At 45.5% G+C, this 18,331-nt stretch overlaps 1 protein-coding gene and 1 non-coding gene across 2 annotated transcripts in view; both read left to right on the top strand.

Annotated features, from left to right (window-relative positions):
• Positions 1-4,325: 4,325 nt before the first annotated feature.
• Positions 4,326-18,331, top strand: part of RPN1 (ribophorin I) — a 51,326-nt gene continuing 37,320 nt past the window's right edge. Inside the window, exons 1-2 of the mRNA XM_066352503.1 lie at positions 4,326-4,665; positions 12,535-12,599. Coding sequence (XP_066208600.1) covers positions 4,333-4,665; positions 12,535-12,599 — 398 coding nt within the window. The 5' untranslated portion in view covers positions 4,326-4,332. The remainder of the gene's footprint in view (positions 4,666-12,534; positions 12,600-18,331) is intronic.
• LOC136383614 (U6 spliceosomal RNA) lies at positions 14,429-14,535 on the top strand. The gene has a single exon (XR_010747439.1). It is a non-coding gene; the product is annotated as a U6 spliceosomal RNA (small nuclear RNA).

Here is an 18,331-nt window from a genome sequence, read left to right on the forward strand (position 1 = left end):
TGCTCCAGCCACAAACCGTAAGCTTGCTGGTCCATGGATAACTGATGCCTGAGGAAACTCACCGAGGAACTCCTTTGAATTAGACTTTGGGGAGGGAGGAAAACTAAGGTAAAGGGAAGTCAGAACAAGTTGTCTTAAGGTTTGATGCATGTACTGCTATGAGTCATACAGAAGGGAGATATAAGTCCCTTTGCTAGAACAGAAGCTACAAGGTAAATGAAAAATATATATGTGCTTATAGCTACCCCTATAAAGTAACCTATAAATATTAGCTACTTAGAGGGAGGACACTTTCAAAATTTTTTTTGTATTTTTTTTCTGAAGTTGAAAACAGGGAGGCAGTCAGACAGACTCCCACATGCGCCGGACCAGGATCCACCCGGCACACCCACCGGGGGGCGATGCTCTGCCCATCTGGGGCATCACTCTGTTGCAACCAGAGCCATTCTAGTGCCTGAGGCAGAGGCCACAGAGCCATCCTCAGCGCCCGGGCCAACTTTGCTCCAATGGAGCTGTGGCTGTGGGAGGGGAAGAGAGAGACAGAGAGGAAGGAGAGGGGGAGGAGTGGAGAAGCAGATAGGCGCTTCTCCTGTGTGCCCTGGCCGGGAATCGAACTCGGGACTCCTGCATGACAGGCCGACATCCTACCACTGAGCCAACTGGCCAGGGCGAGGGAGGACACTTTCAAAAAGAAGTATACCTTAAAGAAAAATTACTTATGGCCAGCTTGATTGTCACTAAAGGTTAAGATTTTTAAAATTAAGAGTTCTGACTAGAAAGGAATTGTATGGTTTTGATAATAAAAGGTATAAAGTGTAGAAATACTTTTGAAAGAAAAAGGAAGAAAGTAAGTTGTTATGAAAGCCAGTTATTTGTGAATAGATAAGAAAGTTCATAAAAATTAAGGATTTATGTAAGTTGCAGAAGTACAGGTTGTAAGAGATTAATCAGTAGCATTTGTTTCTTCAGTAGACTGTATTACTGTTAATGAAAACATCAAGGCCCTGGCCGGTTGGCTCAGCGGTAGAACGTCGGCCTGGCGTGCGGGGGACCCGGGTTCGATTCCCGGCCGGGGAACATAGGAGAAGCGCCCATTTGCTTCTCCACCCCCGCCCCCTCCTTCCTCTCTGTATCTCTCTTCCCCTCCCGCAGCCAAGGCTCCATTGGAGCAAAGATGGCCCGGGCGCTGGGGATGGCTCCTTGGCCTCTGCCCCAGGTGCTAGAGTGGCTCTGGTCGCGGCAGAGCGATGCCCCGGAGGGGCAGAGCATCGCCCCCTGGTGGGTAGAGCATCGCCCCTGGTGGGCGTGCCAGGTGGATCCCGGTCGGGCGCATGCGGGAGTCTGTCTGACTGTCTCTCCCCATTTCCAGCTTCAGAAAAATACAAAAAAACAAACAAACAAAAAAAACCCCATCAAGTCTACCTATTAAATATGAACAAAAGGCATCACCCTTTCTGTTGCATGTTATAGGCTGATGTTCCTACTTACAGGATCTTCAGATCACTAATCCTAGCCTTAACTTTAGGCCCCTGCCTACTCAACAGCCTCATGCATCTCATTATAATGAGTCAAGGATTTGACCCATGATATAAAACCAGTGGGGAATGTGATAAGGTGCTAGGGAACTGTAAAACTTAGTATTATCAATGCCATTTTAAAGAGGAAAAGTCAGGCTTCTTACCCCCTCTTTTCTGTAGAGAATGGAAAGGGAAGAATGCAGGAGCTTCCTGGCTTACAAGGACAACTGGGTCACCTAGTCATATGTTGGTCAAATAAGTTTGTAAATATGATATATATTTTTGCTCGCTTATAGTTTGCATTGGGTGTGGGGGACAGGCTGTAAGTAGGCCAGGTCATTATAGCCTAAGGCTTAGTTTTTTTTTTTTAAAGGTTTATAAATGTCTTTGATATTTATTTATTTATTTATTTTTTAAAAGACTTTATTTATTCAATTTTAAAAGAGGAGAGAGAGAGAGAGAAGGAGGAGGAACAGGAAGCATCAACTTCCCATATATGCCTTGACCAGGCAAGTCCAGGGTTTTGAACTGGCGACCTCAGTGTTCCAGATTGACGCTTTATCCCACTGCGCCACCACAGGTCAGGCCCTAAGGCTTAGTTTTAACACTAAGCTTTTCCCTACACCCTTGACTGTTGCATGATGTGGGATGGTACACTCTCATGAAGAATCTCATCATGCCTCAGATAAGTGACTTTGTATCAGAGACTTCCTTATTTGTATATTGGATTAAAGGTTTTGATTTCTATACTATAAAATGGGGCAGAGGAGCCTATGCTGTAGGAGAGCAGAGAATGGCCACATGGAGGGAAGGAGAAGCCAGTTAGTGCAGAGTTTGTACAGAGAGAGGAAGATGGGGAACAGAGGTGAATAAGGCTGGTGAGGTAGAAATCTTTGATTCTAGGAAACTTGGATAAGTCAGTGGCTTTGAGAGCCCTGAATGGAAAGGAAAGTGTTTTCTCTCTGTGTGTATTTCTTGCCTGTTGGGTGCAAGCTAGGATTAAAGCTAATGGCCCACCAGTTCTTGGCTCTGTTGTTTCATTACCGTCTGTCCGAATCAAATTCGAACCTGCATGGGCCAGGTGGCTGTGATGGTGGCCGCGGCTACTGACTTTACATCATAGTTCAGTTAATTCCTAGAATTCTCTGAAAGGGTGTGTGGGGCCACTTGACACACAGAGCAAAGAAGATAGAATTTATCTAAAAACCTTTGAAAACAATGTTTATGTACCTTAATCAAGAATTCTTATACTTGGACTCACCCTAAAGTCATGAGAGTAACGTATACCTCTAGACCAGGGGTAGTCAACCTTTTTATACCTACCGCCCACTTTTGTATCTCTGTTAGTAGTAAAATTTTCTAACAGCCCACCGGTTCCACAGTAATGGTGATTTATAAAGTAGGGAAGTAACTTTATTTTATAAAATTTATAAAGCAGAGTACAGCAAGTTAAAGCATATAATAATAATTACTTACCAAGTACTTTATGTCGGATTTTTGCTAAGTTTGGCAGAATAAAAATTTATAAAACAACTTACTATAGTTAAATCTATCTTTTTATTTATACTTTGGTTGCTCTGCTACCGCCCACCATGAAAGCTGGAACACCCACTAGTGGGCGGTAGGGACCAGGTTGACTACCACTGCTCTAGACAAAGGGAGTACAAGCCCCTCCTTACCCACTGCAACCAGAATGTGATTTGGTCTATAAAATCAGCCACAGAATTGTAGGGACTCTCTACATGATCTGGGATTGTGGTGTCCTATGTAACCGCAGATTAAAATACAGTACTTTACAACAAAGGGACAGTGGAAGCAGAAAATGGTGGATCATTCCCTTTATTAGAATCTTCTAAGGGCAAAGTAGCAAGCAGGCAGGGAAGACCACTTCCCTCTCACTCAGGGCTCCCAAAGCCCTACTCCCTCTGTCTGCACCGAATAGACAGGTCCCCTAAGGTGACCAACTTTTTTACAATGTAAAGGAGGACAAAAATAAATAGAAGAAAACAGTATCGTAAATAAAAGAAACATTTTATTCATTGCAACAATAATACACTATAATGTGAAAAATGCATAATAAAACATAATATTTTATATTGTAATTATGCTTACATGCTTATTAATTTTTAATAATTATAAGAAAAAAGTACTCATTTAGATACAAATACGTCACATCATATGCAGTGGATCAACTCTGCATCGATCGAATAGGGACATTTACAGATTAGTCTTCCAATATCAAAAAGGAGGACATGTATGTAGGAGGACACTTTTCCAGGGAGGACGGAACTTACAAAAGAAGGACTGTCCTCCCTAAAGGAGGAAGATTGGTCACCTTAAGGTCCCCCACACGCCTCAGCAGGGTTCCCAAGCCCATCAGCACTGTCTCAGTCTCTCTGCACTCACCTAGCCAAAAACTGGCAGGGGAAAAGACCCCATCTCAATCAAATATTAGCATACACTGGCCCTTCCCAATTCTCAATTTGCAATTTGATGCCCTGAGGGCAGGCACTCAGCCTTCCATAGACTATGCACATAAGGCATTGCCGCAATGCAAGTAGCAAACAAAAAATATTTATTTACCCAACACTAGGCTTTCACTTTCTGAACTTGTTTTAAATTTTATTATCTAAAGGAGCAGAAAGGCCAGTGTTATTGAAAGGGACAAATGACAGAGAGTTGGCAGGGGATAATTCTTATAAGAATTAGATTAAATTCGGAGCCTGCAATCAGGCGCCAGCAGGCTGCCCGTTGCCCTGGAGACGGGGTCCTTCTTCCTTGGGTGCCGCCACCTTGTGGCGCCAGTCTGGGCCCAATGAGCGGCTGCGCGGTGGCTGGAGGCAGGGCGGTGGCACTGGGCGGCCTGTGGCTCCTCATGGTCCGGGTCATGGAAGTCCGTGCCTCCCCGTTGCTGGCGCTCTTGCTGCTCGGGGCCTGGGCCCAGGCGCCAGGTAGTGCCTCTGCCGATGCACCGCCGCTGGTCAACGAGGACGTGAAGTGCACGGTGGACCTGAGTAGCCACCTGGCCAAGGTGACTGCCGAGGTGGTCCTGGCACACTCGGGTGGCAGCTCCACCTCCCGCGCCACCTCCTTCCTTCTGGCTTTGGAGCCGGGGCTCGAGGACCGGCTGGCACACCTCGGCGTGCAGGTGAGTGAGGCGGGCCTCGGTCGCGCCAGATGCCCGTCAGACGCCGCGGCCCTCCGCCTCCGAGGAAGCGTGGAGCGCTGGCGCTGGCGCGGCGGCCCCGGCTCGGGACACGTCAGCGTAGCGTGCTGCGCGGGGCCGCGACTCCGGCTGGGAGTCCTGCGGGCGGCGTGGCGCGCGCCGCCCACCCGGCACCTGGCATCCCACTCGCCCTGGGGAACGGCGCTTACCGCCTCGGCCGCGGGCTTCCGGGCCTGCCAGTCTCATTTCTTAACGCGGCAGCCCGCCTGGAGGATGAATGAATGTTAAAATTTAATCTCTTTCATTCAGTACCTGGTACTTTGTAGGTGCTTTTTTTCCTAGACTTAATAAGATCGGGAACGTAATAGGGAGCCTTAGCCGGGTTGCTTTAGTTGATGGGAGGGTCGTCCCCAGTATTGCAAGGTTGCAGGTTCCTTGCTGTCGGGTACAGGCACGAATCAACCACGGAATGCATAAAGTGGAACTACAAATCCTTGTCTCTCCCACCCTTTCCCTTCCCCCCTCTCTATGAAATCAATCAATAAAAATAGTAATAAAAAAGAAACGCAATATGGGTAGGTTCCGTGTTTAATTTTGTAATAATTTGAAACCATTGTTAATATAACACTTTTTTAAAAAAACTTTTCTTGTGTCTTTTTTGTTGTTGGTTTTACAGCGAAAAGAGAAAGGAGGTGGGAAGGGAGCGGTGTGTGCCTTCCCAGGCAAGCCCAGTGTTTCCACTGGGTGACTTCATAGTCCCAGCTCCAGGCTTTATCCACTGTGCCACCGCTTGTCAGGCGACATAACACACTTAAGGTCGCTAATAAATGGGTTTTAAAATGTCATCATTCTTTTAAGTTTTAAAAATTATGCAAGGAATAAAAGCCTGTTTAAAGTGTACAGAAAAAGTCCAGTTCTCTACCTTCTCCCTTCTGATTCTCACTCACACTTCAACTCACACGTTTGCTTGTTTACTTCCAAGTATTTCATTTACTACTTTTTTTTTTTTTTTTTTTTGAGAGAAACGAGGAGAGAGATAGGAACATCAAGTTGCTCCTGTATGTACCCTGACCAGGGAATCAAACCCGCAACCTCTGTACTCTGGGACCAGGCTCCGTAGTGGTTCTCAACCTGTCTAATGCCGTGACCCCGCAATACAGTTCCTCATGTTGCGGTGACCCCAAACCAAAAAATAATTTTGGTGGCTACTTCATAACTGTAATTTTGCTACAGTTATGATTCGGAATGTAAATACCTGATATGCATTATGTATTTTCCGATGGCTTTAGGCGACCCTGCTGGGGTTGCGACCCATAGGTTGAGAACCGCTGAGGCTCCAACCATCTGAGCTATCCTGCCAGGTTGCATTGAACACTTTTGTACAACTCTCAAGAGAAGAAAATGTTGGCTTTGGGAATAGAGGGAATATACAACGACAGGGCTTTATTTTTTATTGCCTTTTTTTTTGACAGAAAGTTGGAGAGAGGCACAGATACGGACAGACAGGAAGGGAGAGAGAGGCATCAATTTGTTGCAGCACTTTAGTTGTTCATTGATTGCTTTCTCATATGTAACTTGATGGGGGAGGGCTACAGCTGAGTGAGTGACCCCTTACTCAAGCCAGCAACCATGGGATCATTTCTATGATCCCATGCCTAAGCTAGCGACCCTGTGTTAAAGCTGGTGACCTAGTTTGTGTGTGTGTGTGTGTGTGTGTGTGTGTGTGTTTTTCTGAAGTTAGAAGTGGGGAGGCAGTCAGACAGACTCCCGCATGTGCCCTGCAGGGATCCGCCTGGCATGCCCACCCGGGGGCGATGCTCTGCCCATCTGGGGCATTGCTCCTTTGCAGTTGGAGCAGTTCTAACTCCTGAGGCGGAGGCCATGGAGCCATCCTCAGTGCCCGGGCCAACTTTGCTCCAGTGGAGCTTTAGCCGTGGAAGGGGAGGAAAGGGAGAAGAAGGAGAAGGGAAAGGGTGGAGAAGCAGATGGGCACTTCTCCTCTGTGCTCTGACTGGGAATTGAACCCAGGACTTCCACACTCTGGGCCAAAGCTCTACCACTGAGCCAACCACCAGGGCTGACCTTGGGGTTTTGAACTTGGGTTGTCTGCATCCCAAGCTGATGCTCTGTTCATTGTACCAGTGCCTGGTCAGGCAAGGTGTAGGATTTTACTGCAGGTGAGGAGTTTGTAATCTGGGATGCTAAGTTTAACACCTTATGTGAGGGTTTTTTTTTTAATCTTTAAAAAAAATTTTTTTTTTACAGAGAGAGGGATAGATAGGGACAGACAGGAACACAGAGAGATGAGAAGCATCAATCATCAGTTTTTTGTTGCGACATCTTAGTTATTCATTGATTGCTTACTAATATGTGCCTTAACCATGGGCCTTCAGCAGACCAAGTAACCCCCTTGCTGGAGCCAGCGACCTTGGGTCCAAGCTAGTGAGCTTTGCTCCAACCAAATGAGCCTGCGCTCAAGCTGGCGACCTCAGGGTCTTGAACTTGGGTCCTCCGCATCCCAGTGCGATGCTCTATCCACTGCACCACCGCCTGGTCAGGCCTTATGTGAGGTTTTAAAGTGGTGAGTGAATCAGAGTGTAAGCTAGGTTAGGTTCATACTTTGTATGCATTCTTTTTTTTTTTTTTTTTGACAGGAACAAATAGGGACAGATGGGGAAAGGAGAGAGATGAGAAGCATCGGTTCTTTGTTGCAGCATCTTAGTTGTTTGTTGATTGCTTGTTCATTGGTTACTTTCTCATATGTGCCTTGTCGGGTGGGGGTGCTACAGCAGAGTGAGTGACTCCTTGCTCAAGCTAGTGACCTTTGGGCTCAAGCCAGTGACCATGGGTCATGTCTATGATCCCGCGCTCAAGCCAGCGACCTTAGGGTTTTGAACCTGTGTCCTCCACGTCTTAGTCTGACGCTCTATCCATTGCGCCATTGCCTGGTCAGGCTGTATGCATTCTTCACAGCCCCACATTGCCTCTTCTGACCTGGATGGCTATAACATAAGGTTTTGTTGGGGTACAAGACCTGTATTCGCATCACCAGATATGTTCAGAATTGCTTGTTGATTTTGTAGTACAACAAAACATTTCAATGGATATACGGGCTGCTTTATACCCCTTTCCTAATCAGAGATATAACTGGATGATGTGTGTTTTCCAACAATTGATTTAGAAGATTTATTGAAGTTACTAGAAATTTTCTTTTTCTTTTAGAGAAAGAGAGAGAGAGAGAGAGAGAGAGAAAGAGACAGACAGGGACAGACAGACAGGAAGGGAGACAGATGAGAAGCATCAGTTCTTCATTACAGCACCTCAGTTGTCTATTACTTTCTCATATGTGCCTTGACGAGGGGGCTTCAGCCAAGCCAGTGACCCTTTTCTCAAGCCAGTGATCTTGGGCTTTAAGCCAGTGACCATAGGGTCATGTCTATTATCCCATGCTCACGCAAGCGACCCCGTGCTCAAGCTGGTGAACCTGCACTTAGTCTGACGACCTCGAGGTTTTGAACCTGGGTCCTCAGCGTCCCAGGCTGATGCTCTTTTCCACTGTGCCACTGCCTGGTCAGGTGAGAAATTTTTTAATAGTCACACTACTAGAGAAGAAACAGAAAATTTTTCTGGTATTCTGATTGCAATAGCTTATTCTGGTATTCAGTTTGTAAGCTTCTGAAGTTGGATTCCAGTCACAACTGAAACAGTTCAGAAATGCCTAGAGAGCTTTTTTTTTAAAAAAATTATTTATTTATTCATTTTTTAGAGAGGAGAGGGAGAGACAGAGAGAGAGAGAGAGAGGAGAGAGAGAAGGGGGGGAGGAGCTGGAAGCATCAACTCCCATATGTGCCTTAACCAGGCAAGCCCAGAGTTTCGAACCGGCGACCTCAGCATTTCCAGGTCGATGCTTTATCCACTGCGCCACCACAGATCAGGCCTAGAGAGCTTTTAAAGCCAAATTCATTAGCCTCAGCTTAGTTTTCTGCTTAATTCTTAGTCTCAAAAAAGAAAAGATATTTTTTCAGTGTATTACCTTTAATCCTATATGATTGATTTTAGAGAGTGTGAGGAAGGGCTGGAGGGAGAGAGAGATATTGAGACGAGACATGAATTTGTTGTTCCACCTATTTATGTATTTATTGGCTGATTCTTTTATGTACCCTGACCTGTGGTTGAACCTACAACCTTGGCCTCAGGATGGCGCTCTAACCAACTGAGCTATCCAGCCAGGGCTGTTTCTCTGTTTTTATTTCTTCTTTTGTGAAAGATGAGTTAAAATGTGAAATGAAGAGTAGAATTACAAATTAGATCCAATTCCAGAACCAAGATGAGAGATGATATAGATTAAGGCAGTGGTGGCATTCAAATAATTTAACAACCCATTCTCTGCTCTAATGATTGTTTTAAGTATAAAAAAATGACATACTGCAAGGTAATTTATTATTTTATGCATTTTTTTTAATTTATTCATTTTAGAGAGGAGAGGGAGAGACAGAGAGAGACAGAGAGAGAAGGGGGGGAGGAGCTGGAAGCATCAACTCCCATATGTGCCTTGACCAGGCAAGCCCAGGGTTTCGAACCGGCGACCTCAGCATTTCCAGGTCGACGCTTTATCCACTGCGCCACCACAGGTCAGGCTATTTTATGCATTTAATACTTAAACAAGAACAATAAAAGATGTACATAAAACTAGATTGTTATGAGTTTTCAAATATTAATGAAAAATATTAGATAATTCCTGACAAAAAACAATAGAATTGTTATTTAAGATATTTTCATATTGCTTTATTTTTCTTAATTTTTCTGAAGTTAGAAGTGGGGAGGCAGACAGACAAACGCCTGCATGCACCTGACTGGGATCCACCCGGCATGCCCACCAGGGGGCGATGCTCTGCCCATCTGGGGCATTGCTCCACTGCAACCCGAGCCATTCTAGCGCCTGAGGCGGAGGCTGTGGAGCCATCTTTAGCGCCTGGGCCAACTTTGCTCCATTGGAGCCTTGGCTGCAGGAGGGGAAGAGAGAGATAGAGAGAAAGGAGAAGGGGAGGGGTTGAGAGGCAGATGGGTGCTTCTCATGTGTACCCTGACCGGGAACTGAACCCAAAACTTCACATGCCAGGCAGACAATTTACCACTCAGGCAACTGGCCAGGGCCTCCGTATTGCTTCTTGATTGACATCCTTACTTGCAATTTTTTTCTCTTATAGACGAATGAACATTACTATGAGCACTTAGAATACACTGTTGTGCAGATGAACGTTACAAAAGAGTAAGGAATGTAAATTTATGATTTCTACACTGGGTGGCTGCCCAGGCGCCCACCTTAGTGAGAACCCTGATTACAAGTGCCGTTTTAACAACCAGTTCGTGGAATTCAACAAAAAATTCGGTATCGGTTCTGTCATACTGCTGTGACCTGGCAGAATCCCATCACTGGATTAAGGCATTAGCATTGTGGCTAGAGAAGGAAAAATGCGAGTTATAATAGACTGAAAGGCAGTGGAATCTATAGTATTTGATGACATGTTGAGTGTAAGTGGTAGAGTGTAAGGAAAAGTGAAGTCTTTAGTTCAGGTGGCTGGGTAATATGTTAAAAGGTTTATGAACCTCTAAGCTGGTAAAGTACAATAAACTGATTAAATATATATGTAAAAAATACACTAGAAGGAAGTATTTAAGATTAACAATGGTAATCAGTAAGTGATGCAATTATAGATTATATTATTTCTTTTATTGGATATGTCAGTATTTTTCAAATTAAAAAATTAATAACTTTTAGAACTAGGAAAAATACAATAAACATTCCTTTAATAACTGCACGTGAGCCTGACCAGGCGATGGCACAGTGTATAGAGTATTGGCCTCGGATGCTGAGGACCTAGGTTTGAAATCCCAGTGTCACTGGCTTGAGTGTGGGCTCATCTGGCTTGAGTGTGGGCTAATAGACATGACTCCATGGTTGCAGGCTTGAGCAGAGGGTCACTAGCTTGGTTGGAACCCTGCCCCCTATCAAGGCACATATGGGAAAGCAATCAATGAACAACTAAGGTGTCACAACTCTGAGCTGATGCTTCTCCTCTGTCTCCCTGTCTGTCTTTATCTCTCTCTCTCTGTCTCTGTCTCTCTTACTAAAAAAAGAAAAGTTCAATTTTTTAAAAAGATCTAGTAGTACCTGAGCAGGTGTTGGCACAGTGGATAGAGCGTCAGACTGGGATGCAGGGAATCCTGAGTTCACAGGCTTGAGCACGGACTCATAGACATGACCCTGTTGTCGCTGGCTTGAGCCCAAAGGTCACTGGCTTGAGCAAGGGGCCACTTGCTCTGCTGTAGTCCCCACCCCCATCAAGGGACATATTGTTTGAGAAAGCTATCAATGAACAACTAAGAATCCACAACAAAGAGTTGATGCTTCTCATCTCTCTCCCTTTCTGTCTGTCTGCTCCTATCTGTCCCTCTCTCTGACACTCTCTGTCTCTGTCACACATACAAGAATAAAGGTCTGGTAGTTTAAATACTTTAATGTGAACATTCTGAGGCTGTTGGTTAATTATTGACTCAAAATTTAGAGGCCAGCCTGACAGGTGTTGATGCAGTGGATAGAGCATCAACTTGGGACGCTAGGTCCAAGGTGTGAAACCCCAAGGTTGCAAGCTTGAGTGTGGGATCATCAACAGGATTCCAAGGTTACTGGCTTGAGCAAGGGTCACTGGTTTGTCTTGAGCTGCCCAGTCTAGGCATTTATGAGAAGCAATGGCCTGACCTGTGGTGGCGCAGTAGATAAAGTGTTGACCTGGAATGCTGAGGTCACCGGTTCAAAACCCTGCACTTGTCTGGTCAAGGAACATATGGGAGTTGATGCTTCCTGCTCCTCCTCTCTTTCTTTCTCTCTCTCTCTCTCTCTCTCTCTTTCTCTCACTCTCTAGTCTTTAAAAATGAATAAATAAAAAAATAAAAAATTAAAAAAAGAGAAGCAATGAATGAACAACTAAAAAGAGATGCAACTACGAGTTGCTATTTCTCATCTCTCACTTCCTGTCTCCCCCCCCCCCCCCCCAAAAGAGTCCAAAAGACATATAAAGGAAGAATCATTTTGCCTGACCAGGCAGTGGTGCAGTGGATAGATCGTTGGACTGGGATGCAGAAGACCCAGGTTTGAAACCCAGAGGTTGCTGGCTTGGCTTGAGCTTGGGCTCATCCGACTTGAGCGTGTGGTCACTAGCTTGAGCGTGGGATCCTAGATGTGACCCCATGGTTGTTGGCTTGAGCCCAAGGTCACTGGCTTGAGCAAGGGGTCACTTGCACAGCTGTCACCCTCCCCCCACCCCCATAAAGGCTCATATGAGAAAGCAAAGAACAGCTAAGGTGCCACAATGAAGAATTGATGCTTCTCATTTCTCTCCCTTTCTGTCTGTCTTTCCCTATGTCCCTCTTTCTCTCTCTCTCTCTTTCTCTGTCATTAAAAAAAAAGAGCCTGACCAGGCGGTGGCGCAGTGGATAGAGCGTTGGACTGGGATGCTGAGGACCCAGGTTTGAGACCCCGTGGTCGCCAGCTTGAGCGCGGGCTCATCTGGTTTGAACAAGAGCCCACCAGCTTGAACCCAAGGTCTCTGGCTCCAGGAGGGGTTACTTGGTCTGCTGGAGGCCCACGGTCAAGGCACATAGAGAAAGCAATCAATGAACAACTAAGATGTTGCAATGCTCAATGAAAAACTAATGATTGATGCTTCTCATCTCTCTTTCTTCCTGTCTGTCTGTCCCTGTCTGTCCCTCTCTCTGACTCACTCTCTGTCTCTGTTAAAAAAAAAAAAATTAAAAAAAAAAAGAAAAATAACCTTTTTTACATTTTTATAGGTGAAGGGAGAAGATGAGGAAGAGATCAATCTGGAAGTACGGGAAACCAAAATTAAGGGTAAAAGGTAAGCTAATGAAGGGTCAGAATTTCTGTATCTGTTTTTGCCTCTGGTTATAGATTATCCTGTCAGGGTTAGAATCATAAGCTAGAAGGGTTGCTTAGGAAGTGCGTGGTATATTAGAAGCTGTTTCATTTACTACAGTGTGTGGTAGCAAGCTACATGCTGTAATATATTCTGGACCCTTTGATGGTATTGTTTCTAATAATTATTGCTGAAGTTGGATTCCCCTAACAGTAACCATTTGTTTTGCAAAAAGAAAGTAGTTACTTTCTATCCCAGATTTCTCTAATCTATGTGGCAGTAGAGATGCCCAAGCAATAGATGGGGAGCCAGGGAGAACTCCAAGCTGTTTGCCTTAGCAGATATCTTTTTATCAATAACTGGCTACTACCCTGGCCGGGTAGCTTAGTTGGTTAGAATGTCATCCTGATATGCAAAGGTTGTGGGTTCAATCCATGGTCAGGGCACATACAAGAATCAACTAAGGAATCTATTGATATAAATCAGTGGAACAACAAATTGATGTTTCTCTCTGTCACCCTTCTTTTTCTCTCTGAAATCAATGAAAAAAATTTATATATAAAAAAAACTGGGCTACTATCCTTTTTCCAAGGGACATACAGTACTCCCCTCTACTTTAAAGACCTCGGTGTATAGAAGGTGATGCTGCTTTGGAGGAAGTAGACTGAGCTGTATGAATAGGGAGTTGGATTTCCTTTGTTTTCTGCTTTAACTTCAGCACAGCCTGGGGCCTGGCACTTATTAGTTATTTATATTAAAACACTTTATTGGCCTGATCAGGCGGTGTCGCGGTGAATAGAGCGTTGGACTGGGACACGGAGGACCCAGGTTCGAAATCCCGAGGTTGCCGGCCTGAACGCAGGCTCATCCAGCTTGAGTGTGGGGTCGCTGAGTTAAGTGTAGGATCATAGACATGACCTTATGGTCGGTGACTTGAAGCCCAAGGTCTCTGGCTTGAGCAGCGGGTCACTCACTGTGCTGTAGCTTACCCCCCTTCCCCATCAAGGCACATATGAGAAAGCAATCACTGAACAACTAAGGAGCTGCAACGAAGAATTGATGCTTCTCATCTCTTTCCCTTCCTGTCTGTTCCTGTCTGTCTGTCTCTGACTGTCTCTGTCAAAAAACTCCCCAGCAAAACAAAAAACACACTTGATTGTCTGACCTGTGGTGGTGCACTGGATTAAGCGTTGACCTGAAACAATAAGTTCACTGGTTCGAAACTCTGGGCTTGGCTGGTCAAGGCACATATGGGAGTTAATGCTTTTTTCTCCTCCCTCCTCTCTCTCTCTCTCTCTCTCTCTCTCCTTCCTAAAATGAATAAATAAAATATTTTTTAAAAAAGATTTTATTTAGGAAATTAAGTTTAACAGGATGTCATTGATCAGTAAGAGTACATAGGTTTCAGGTAAACATTTCTATAGCATTTGAAATGTTGATTATGTTTTATACCCATAATAAAACATTTTTTTTAAAGAAAATTCATTTTATTATAATTCTTTATAAAGTTAAAAACAGAGGCAGACCCTTCTCAATAAAGATTCTTTGCAAAAAACAACAAAGGGTCACTCTATTAAGAATCAAATCATCTAAAAAATACCAAAAATCCCATGTTATTAAGAATATTTTTCAAATACACATTGAAAGCATGATGAATTGTATAAAGAACTCTTATATATTCCTTCACCCAGTTTCATTTATCAGTGTTTTGCATGGTATATCTTAGGCACTGAAATACTTGCTGAATGAATGTTGTGGAGAGAAGAAATATTTTTAGCTCAGTGAAATTTTTTTTAATTTAGTGAGAGGATGTGCTTACTTTGGCTGCACATATACTAAAATTGGAATGATACAGAGAAGATTAGCATGGCCCCTGCACAAGGATGACACGCAAATTCTTGAAGCGTTCCATATTTTAAAAATAAATAAATAAATTTAGTGAGTGGAGGGAAGGCAGAGACAGACTCCTGCATGCACCCCGACCAGGATCCATCCGACAAGCCCACTAGGGGGCGGTACTCTGCTCATCTGGGGCCCTTGCTCTGTTGCAACTGGAACCATTTTTTTTTTAGTGCCTGAGGTGGAGGTGGTGGAGCCATCCTCAGTACTTGGGGCCACCTCAGTCCAAATGAGCCATGGCTGCAGGAGGTGAGGGGAGAGTAAGGGAGGGGAGTGAGAGGAGTGGGAGGGGGCGGGGTGGAGAAGTGACGGTCTCTTCTGTGTGCTCTGACTGGGAATTGTACCTGGGACATCCACATGCTGGGTTGACACTCTGCCACTGAGCCTACTGGCCAGGGCCAAATTTTTTTTTTCTTTTAAGTGAGACGAGGGGAGATGGACAGACTCCCGCATGTGCCCCAACCAGGATCCATCTGATGATCCCCATCTGGGGGCCAATGCTCAAATCAATTAAGGTATCTTCAGCTCCTGAGCCTGACACTGGGACCAACTGAACCCTTCTCAGTGCCTGGCTGACACACGAACCAGCTGAGCCACTGGCTCTGAAAGGAGAAGAGGGAGAGAACGGGGGGGGGGGGGGGGGGAGGGAAAGACAAGCTGATGGTTGTTCCTCATGTGTGCCCTGAACGCGGATGGAACCCAGGACGTTTGCACCTTGGGTGGACGCTCTATCCACTGGCCCAGCTGGCCAAGGGTAGCTCAGTGATTTTTACTGGAGTGAACATCCTACAATGCCCAGGACAGGTACCGCCTCCCAACAAAGAATTATCCCCCCCAGAGTATCAAGTGCTAAAACTCTGCTTTAGCTTATGCTGTAGATTATCATAGGAACAAATGAAAAATTGGTTGCTGTGCTCTCCCTCTGGGGAGGACGCCACAGCCTTTCCCTTTCCCCTCTTCCACCCCGCAGGCGTGTTCCTTTTGCCCTTCCCTCTCTCCTGAGCTCTAAGGGCCCGTCTTCTGCTTCTGTGATTTGTTTCCTGAGTCTGTGGAGGCCAGCTGCCTCGATTCTAGTAGTGCACTTTTCTCTTTTAGGTGAGAGGAGGGGATATAGAGAGGCAGAGCCTCGTCACTGGCTGCCCGACAGCAAGAGAGAAAAAGGGTGGGGAAGAGGCAGATGGTCGCTCTTCCTGTGTGTCCTGACCACCGGGATTCGAACCTAGAATGTTTATATGCCAGGTCAACGCTCTATCCACTGAGCCACTGGCCAGGGCTTTGTAACTTTCTAAATAAACTTTCTCTTATAACATGAAAAAAGAAAAGAAAATTTGGTCCTTTTTACTTCTGAAAAATATTTTATGTATACATAAAGCAACCATCCACTCCCCCCCACCCCCCGCCAACCATAGCTTTATTGGTTGGAGTGCATCAGTCCTGGGCACGAGGATGGCTCTGTGGAGCCTCTGCCTCAGGTGCTAAAAATTTCTTGGTTGTGAGCATGGCCCCAGACAGGTTGCTGGGTGGATCCCAGTCGGGGCACATGCTGTAGTCTGTCTCTCTGTTTCCCCTCCACTCACTTGGAAAAGAAGAAAAAACATATTTTACTTATTGATTTTAGATATAGGAAAGAGAGAGAGAAAGGCGGGGATGGAGGATGAGTGGGAAGCATCAACACATAGTTGTTAATGTATGTGCTTTGACCAGTCAAGCCTGGGACTTTTAACTGGTGACTTCAGCATTACAGGTTGAAGGCCTATCCACTGCAGAACCACAGATCAGGTGAAAAATTGGTTCTTGACCAGCAAATAATTGTGTCTTAGAACTGTCAGGCTGCATGTGATTTGGCAGATGTTAAATTGGGCCTCCCTGCTTGTCAGAGTTTTAAAAACTTTTTCTCATTTATTTTAAATTTTAAAAAATAATGAGCCTGACCAGGCGGTGGTGCAGTGGATAGAGCGTCAGACTGGGATGCGGAGAACCCAGGTTCAAGACCTCGAGGTCGCCAGCTTGAGCACAGGCTCATCTGGTTTGAGCAAAGCTCACCAGCTTGGACTAAAGGTCGCTGGCTTGAGCAAGGGGTTACTCGGTCTGCTGAAGGCCCATGGTCAAGGCACATATGAGAAAGCAATCAATGAACAACTAAGGTGTTGCAATGAAAAACCGATGACTGATGCTTCTCATCTCTCTCTGTTCCTGTCTGTCTGTCCCTATCTATCCCTCTATCCCTCTCTCTGACTCTCTCTCAGTCTATGTAAGAAAAAAAAATGAGAATCTGATTTAGGAATGACCTGGTGTTCTTTTTTTTAGTGAGAGAGGGAGAGGGAGAGAGATAGCAAAGGAGAACGATGAGAAACATCAACTCATAGTTGTGGTTCATTGATTATTTTTTCATATGTTCCTTGACTGGGGGCTCTAGTAGAGCCAGTGACCCCTTGCTCAAGCCAGTGGCCTTGGGCTTCCAAGCCAGCAGCCTTTGGGCTAAAGCCAGCAACCATGGGATCATGTCTGTGATCCTATATTCAAGCCGGCGACCCCATGCTCAAACTGGTGAGCCTGTGTTCAAGCCAGCAACCTCGGGGTTTCTAACCTGGGTCCAGCACCACCACCTGGTCAGGTGATAACTGTGTTCTTTTTTTTTTTTTTTTTTTTTTTTGTATTTTTCTGAAGCTGGAAACGGGGAGAGACAGTCAGACAGACTCCCGCATGCGCCCGACCGGGATCTACCCGGCACGCCCACCAAGGGCGATGCTCTGCCCACCAGGGGGCGATGCTCTGCCCCTCCGGGGCGTCACTCTGCCTCGACCAGAGCCACTCCAGCGCCTGGGGTAGAGGCCAAGGAGCCATCCCCAGTGCCCGGGCCATCTTTGCTCCAATGGAGCCTCGGCTGCGGGAGGGGAAGAGAGAGACAGAGAGGAAGGAGGGGGGGGGGTGGAGAAGCAAATGGGCGCCTCTCCTGTGTGCCCTGGCCAGGAATCGAACCCGGGTCCCCCGCACGCCAGGCCGACGCTCTACCGCTGAGCCAACCGGCCAGGGCCATAACTGTGTTCTTAATGCATATGTTTGTACATACATGATTTTACATATGGGTATCAATGGGATCACATTTAAATGTATTATTCTATATAAAGCTAAACAGCAACATTAAACAAGTTCTGTATCCCTAGCATAAAAACTTACATATTTTTGTTTTGGACAACATCCACTTGCAGATATATTTTACATTGTTTCAATTTCTGTGTGAACCTGCTTATAAACATATTTAATGATCGCCTGAGGCAGTGGCACAGTGGATAGAGCATTGGACTGGAACACGCAGGGCCCAGGTTTGAAACGCCAAGGTTGCCAGCTTGAGCATGGGCTTATCCGGCTTGAGCCATGGGGTTGCTTGCCTGAGTGTGGGATCATAGACATGACCTCATGGTCGCTGGCTTAAAGACCAAGGTTGCTGGCTTGAGTAAGGGATCACTCACTCTGCTGTAGTCATGTCATGTGTGTGTCTGTGTGTGTGTCCACCCCCCCTCGTCATGGCACATATGAGAAAGCAATCAGTGAACAACTAAGGAATTGTAATGAAGAATTGATGCTTTTCATCTCTCTCCCTTCCTGTCTATCTGTCCCTATCTGTCCCTTTCTCTGTCACACACACAAAAAAAATGATTGATTTTAGAGAGGAATGGAGAGACAAGAGAGAAACATCAATTTGTTTTTCTACCTATTTATGCCTTCATTGGTTGATTCTTGTGTGTGCCCGGACTGGGGATCAAACCTGCAACCTTGACATATTTGGTTGATGCTTGAACCAACTGTGCCAGGGC

This window comes from Saccopteryx leptura, chromosome 11 (genome assembly GCF_036850995.1).
Source record: "Saccopteryx leptura isolate mSacLep1 chromosome 11, mSacLep1_pri_phased_curated, whole genome shotgun sequence".
In the NCBI taxonomy this organism is placed as follows: domain Eukaryota; kingdom Metazoa; phylum Chordata; class Mammalia; order Chiroptera; family Emballonuridae; genus Saccopteryx; species Saccopteryx leptura.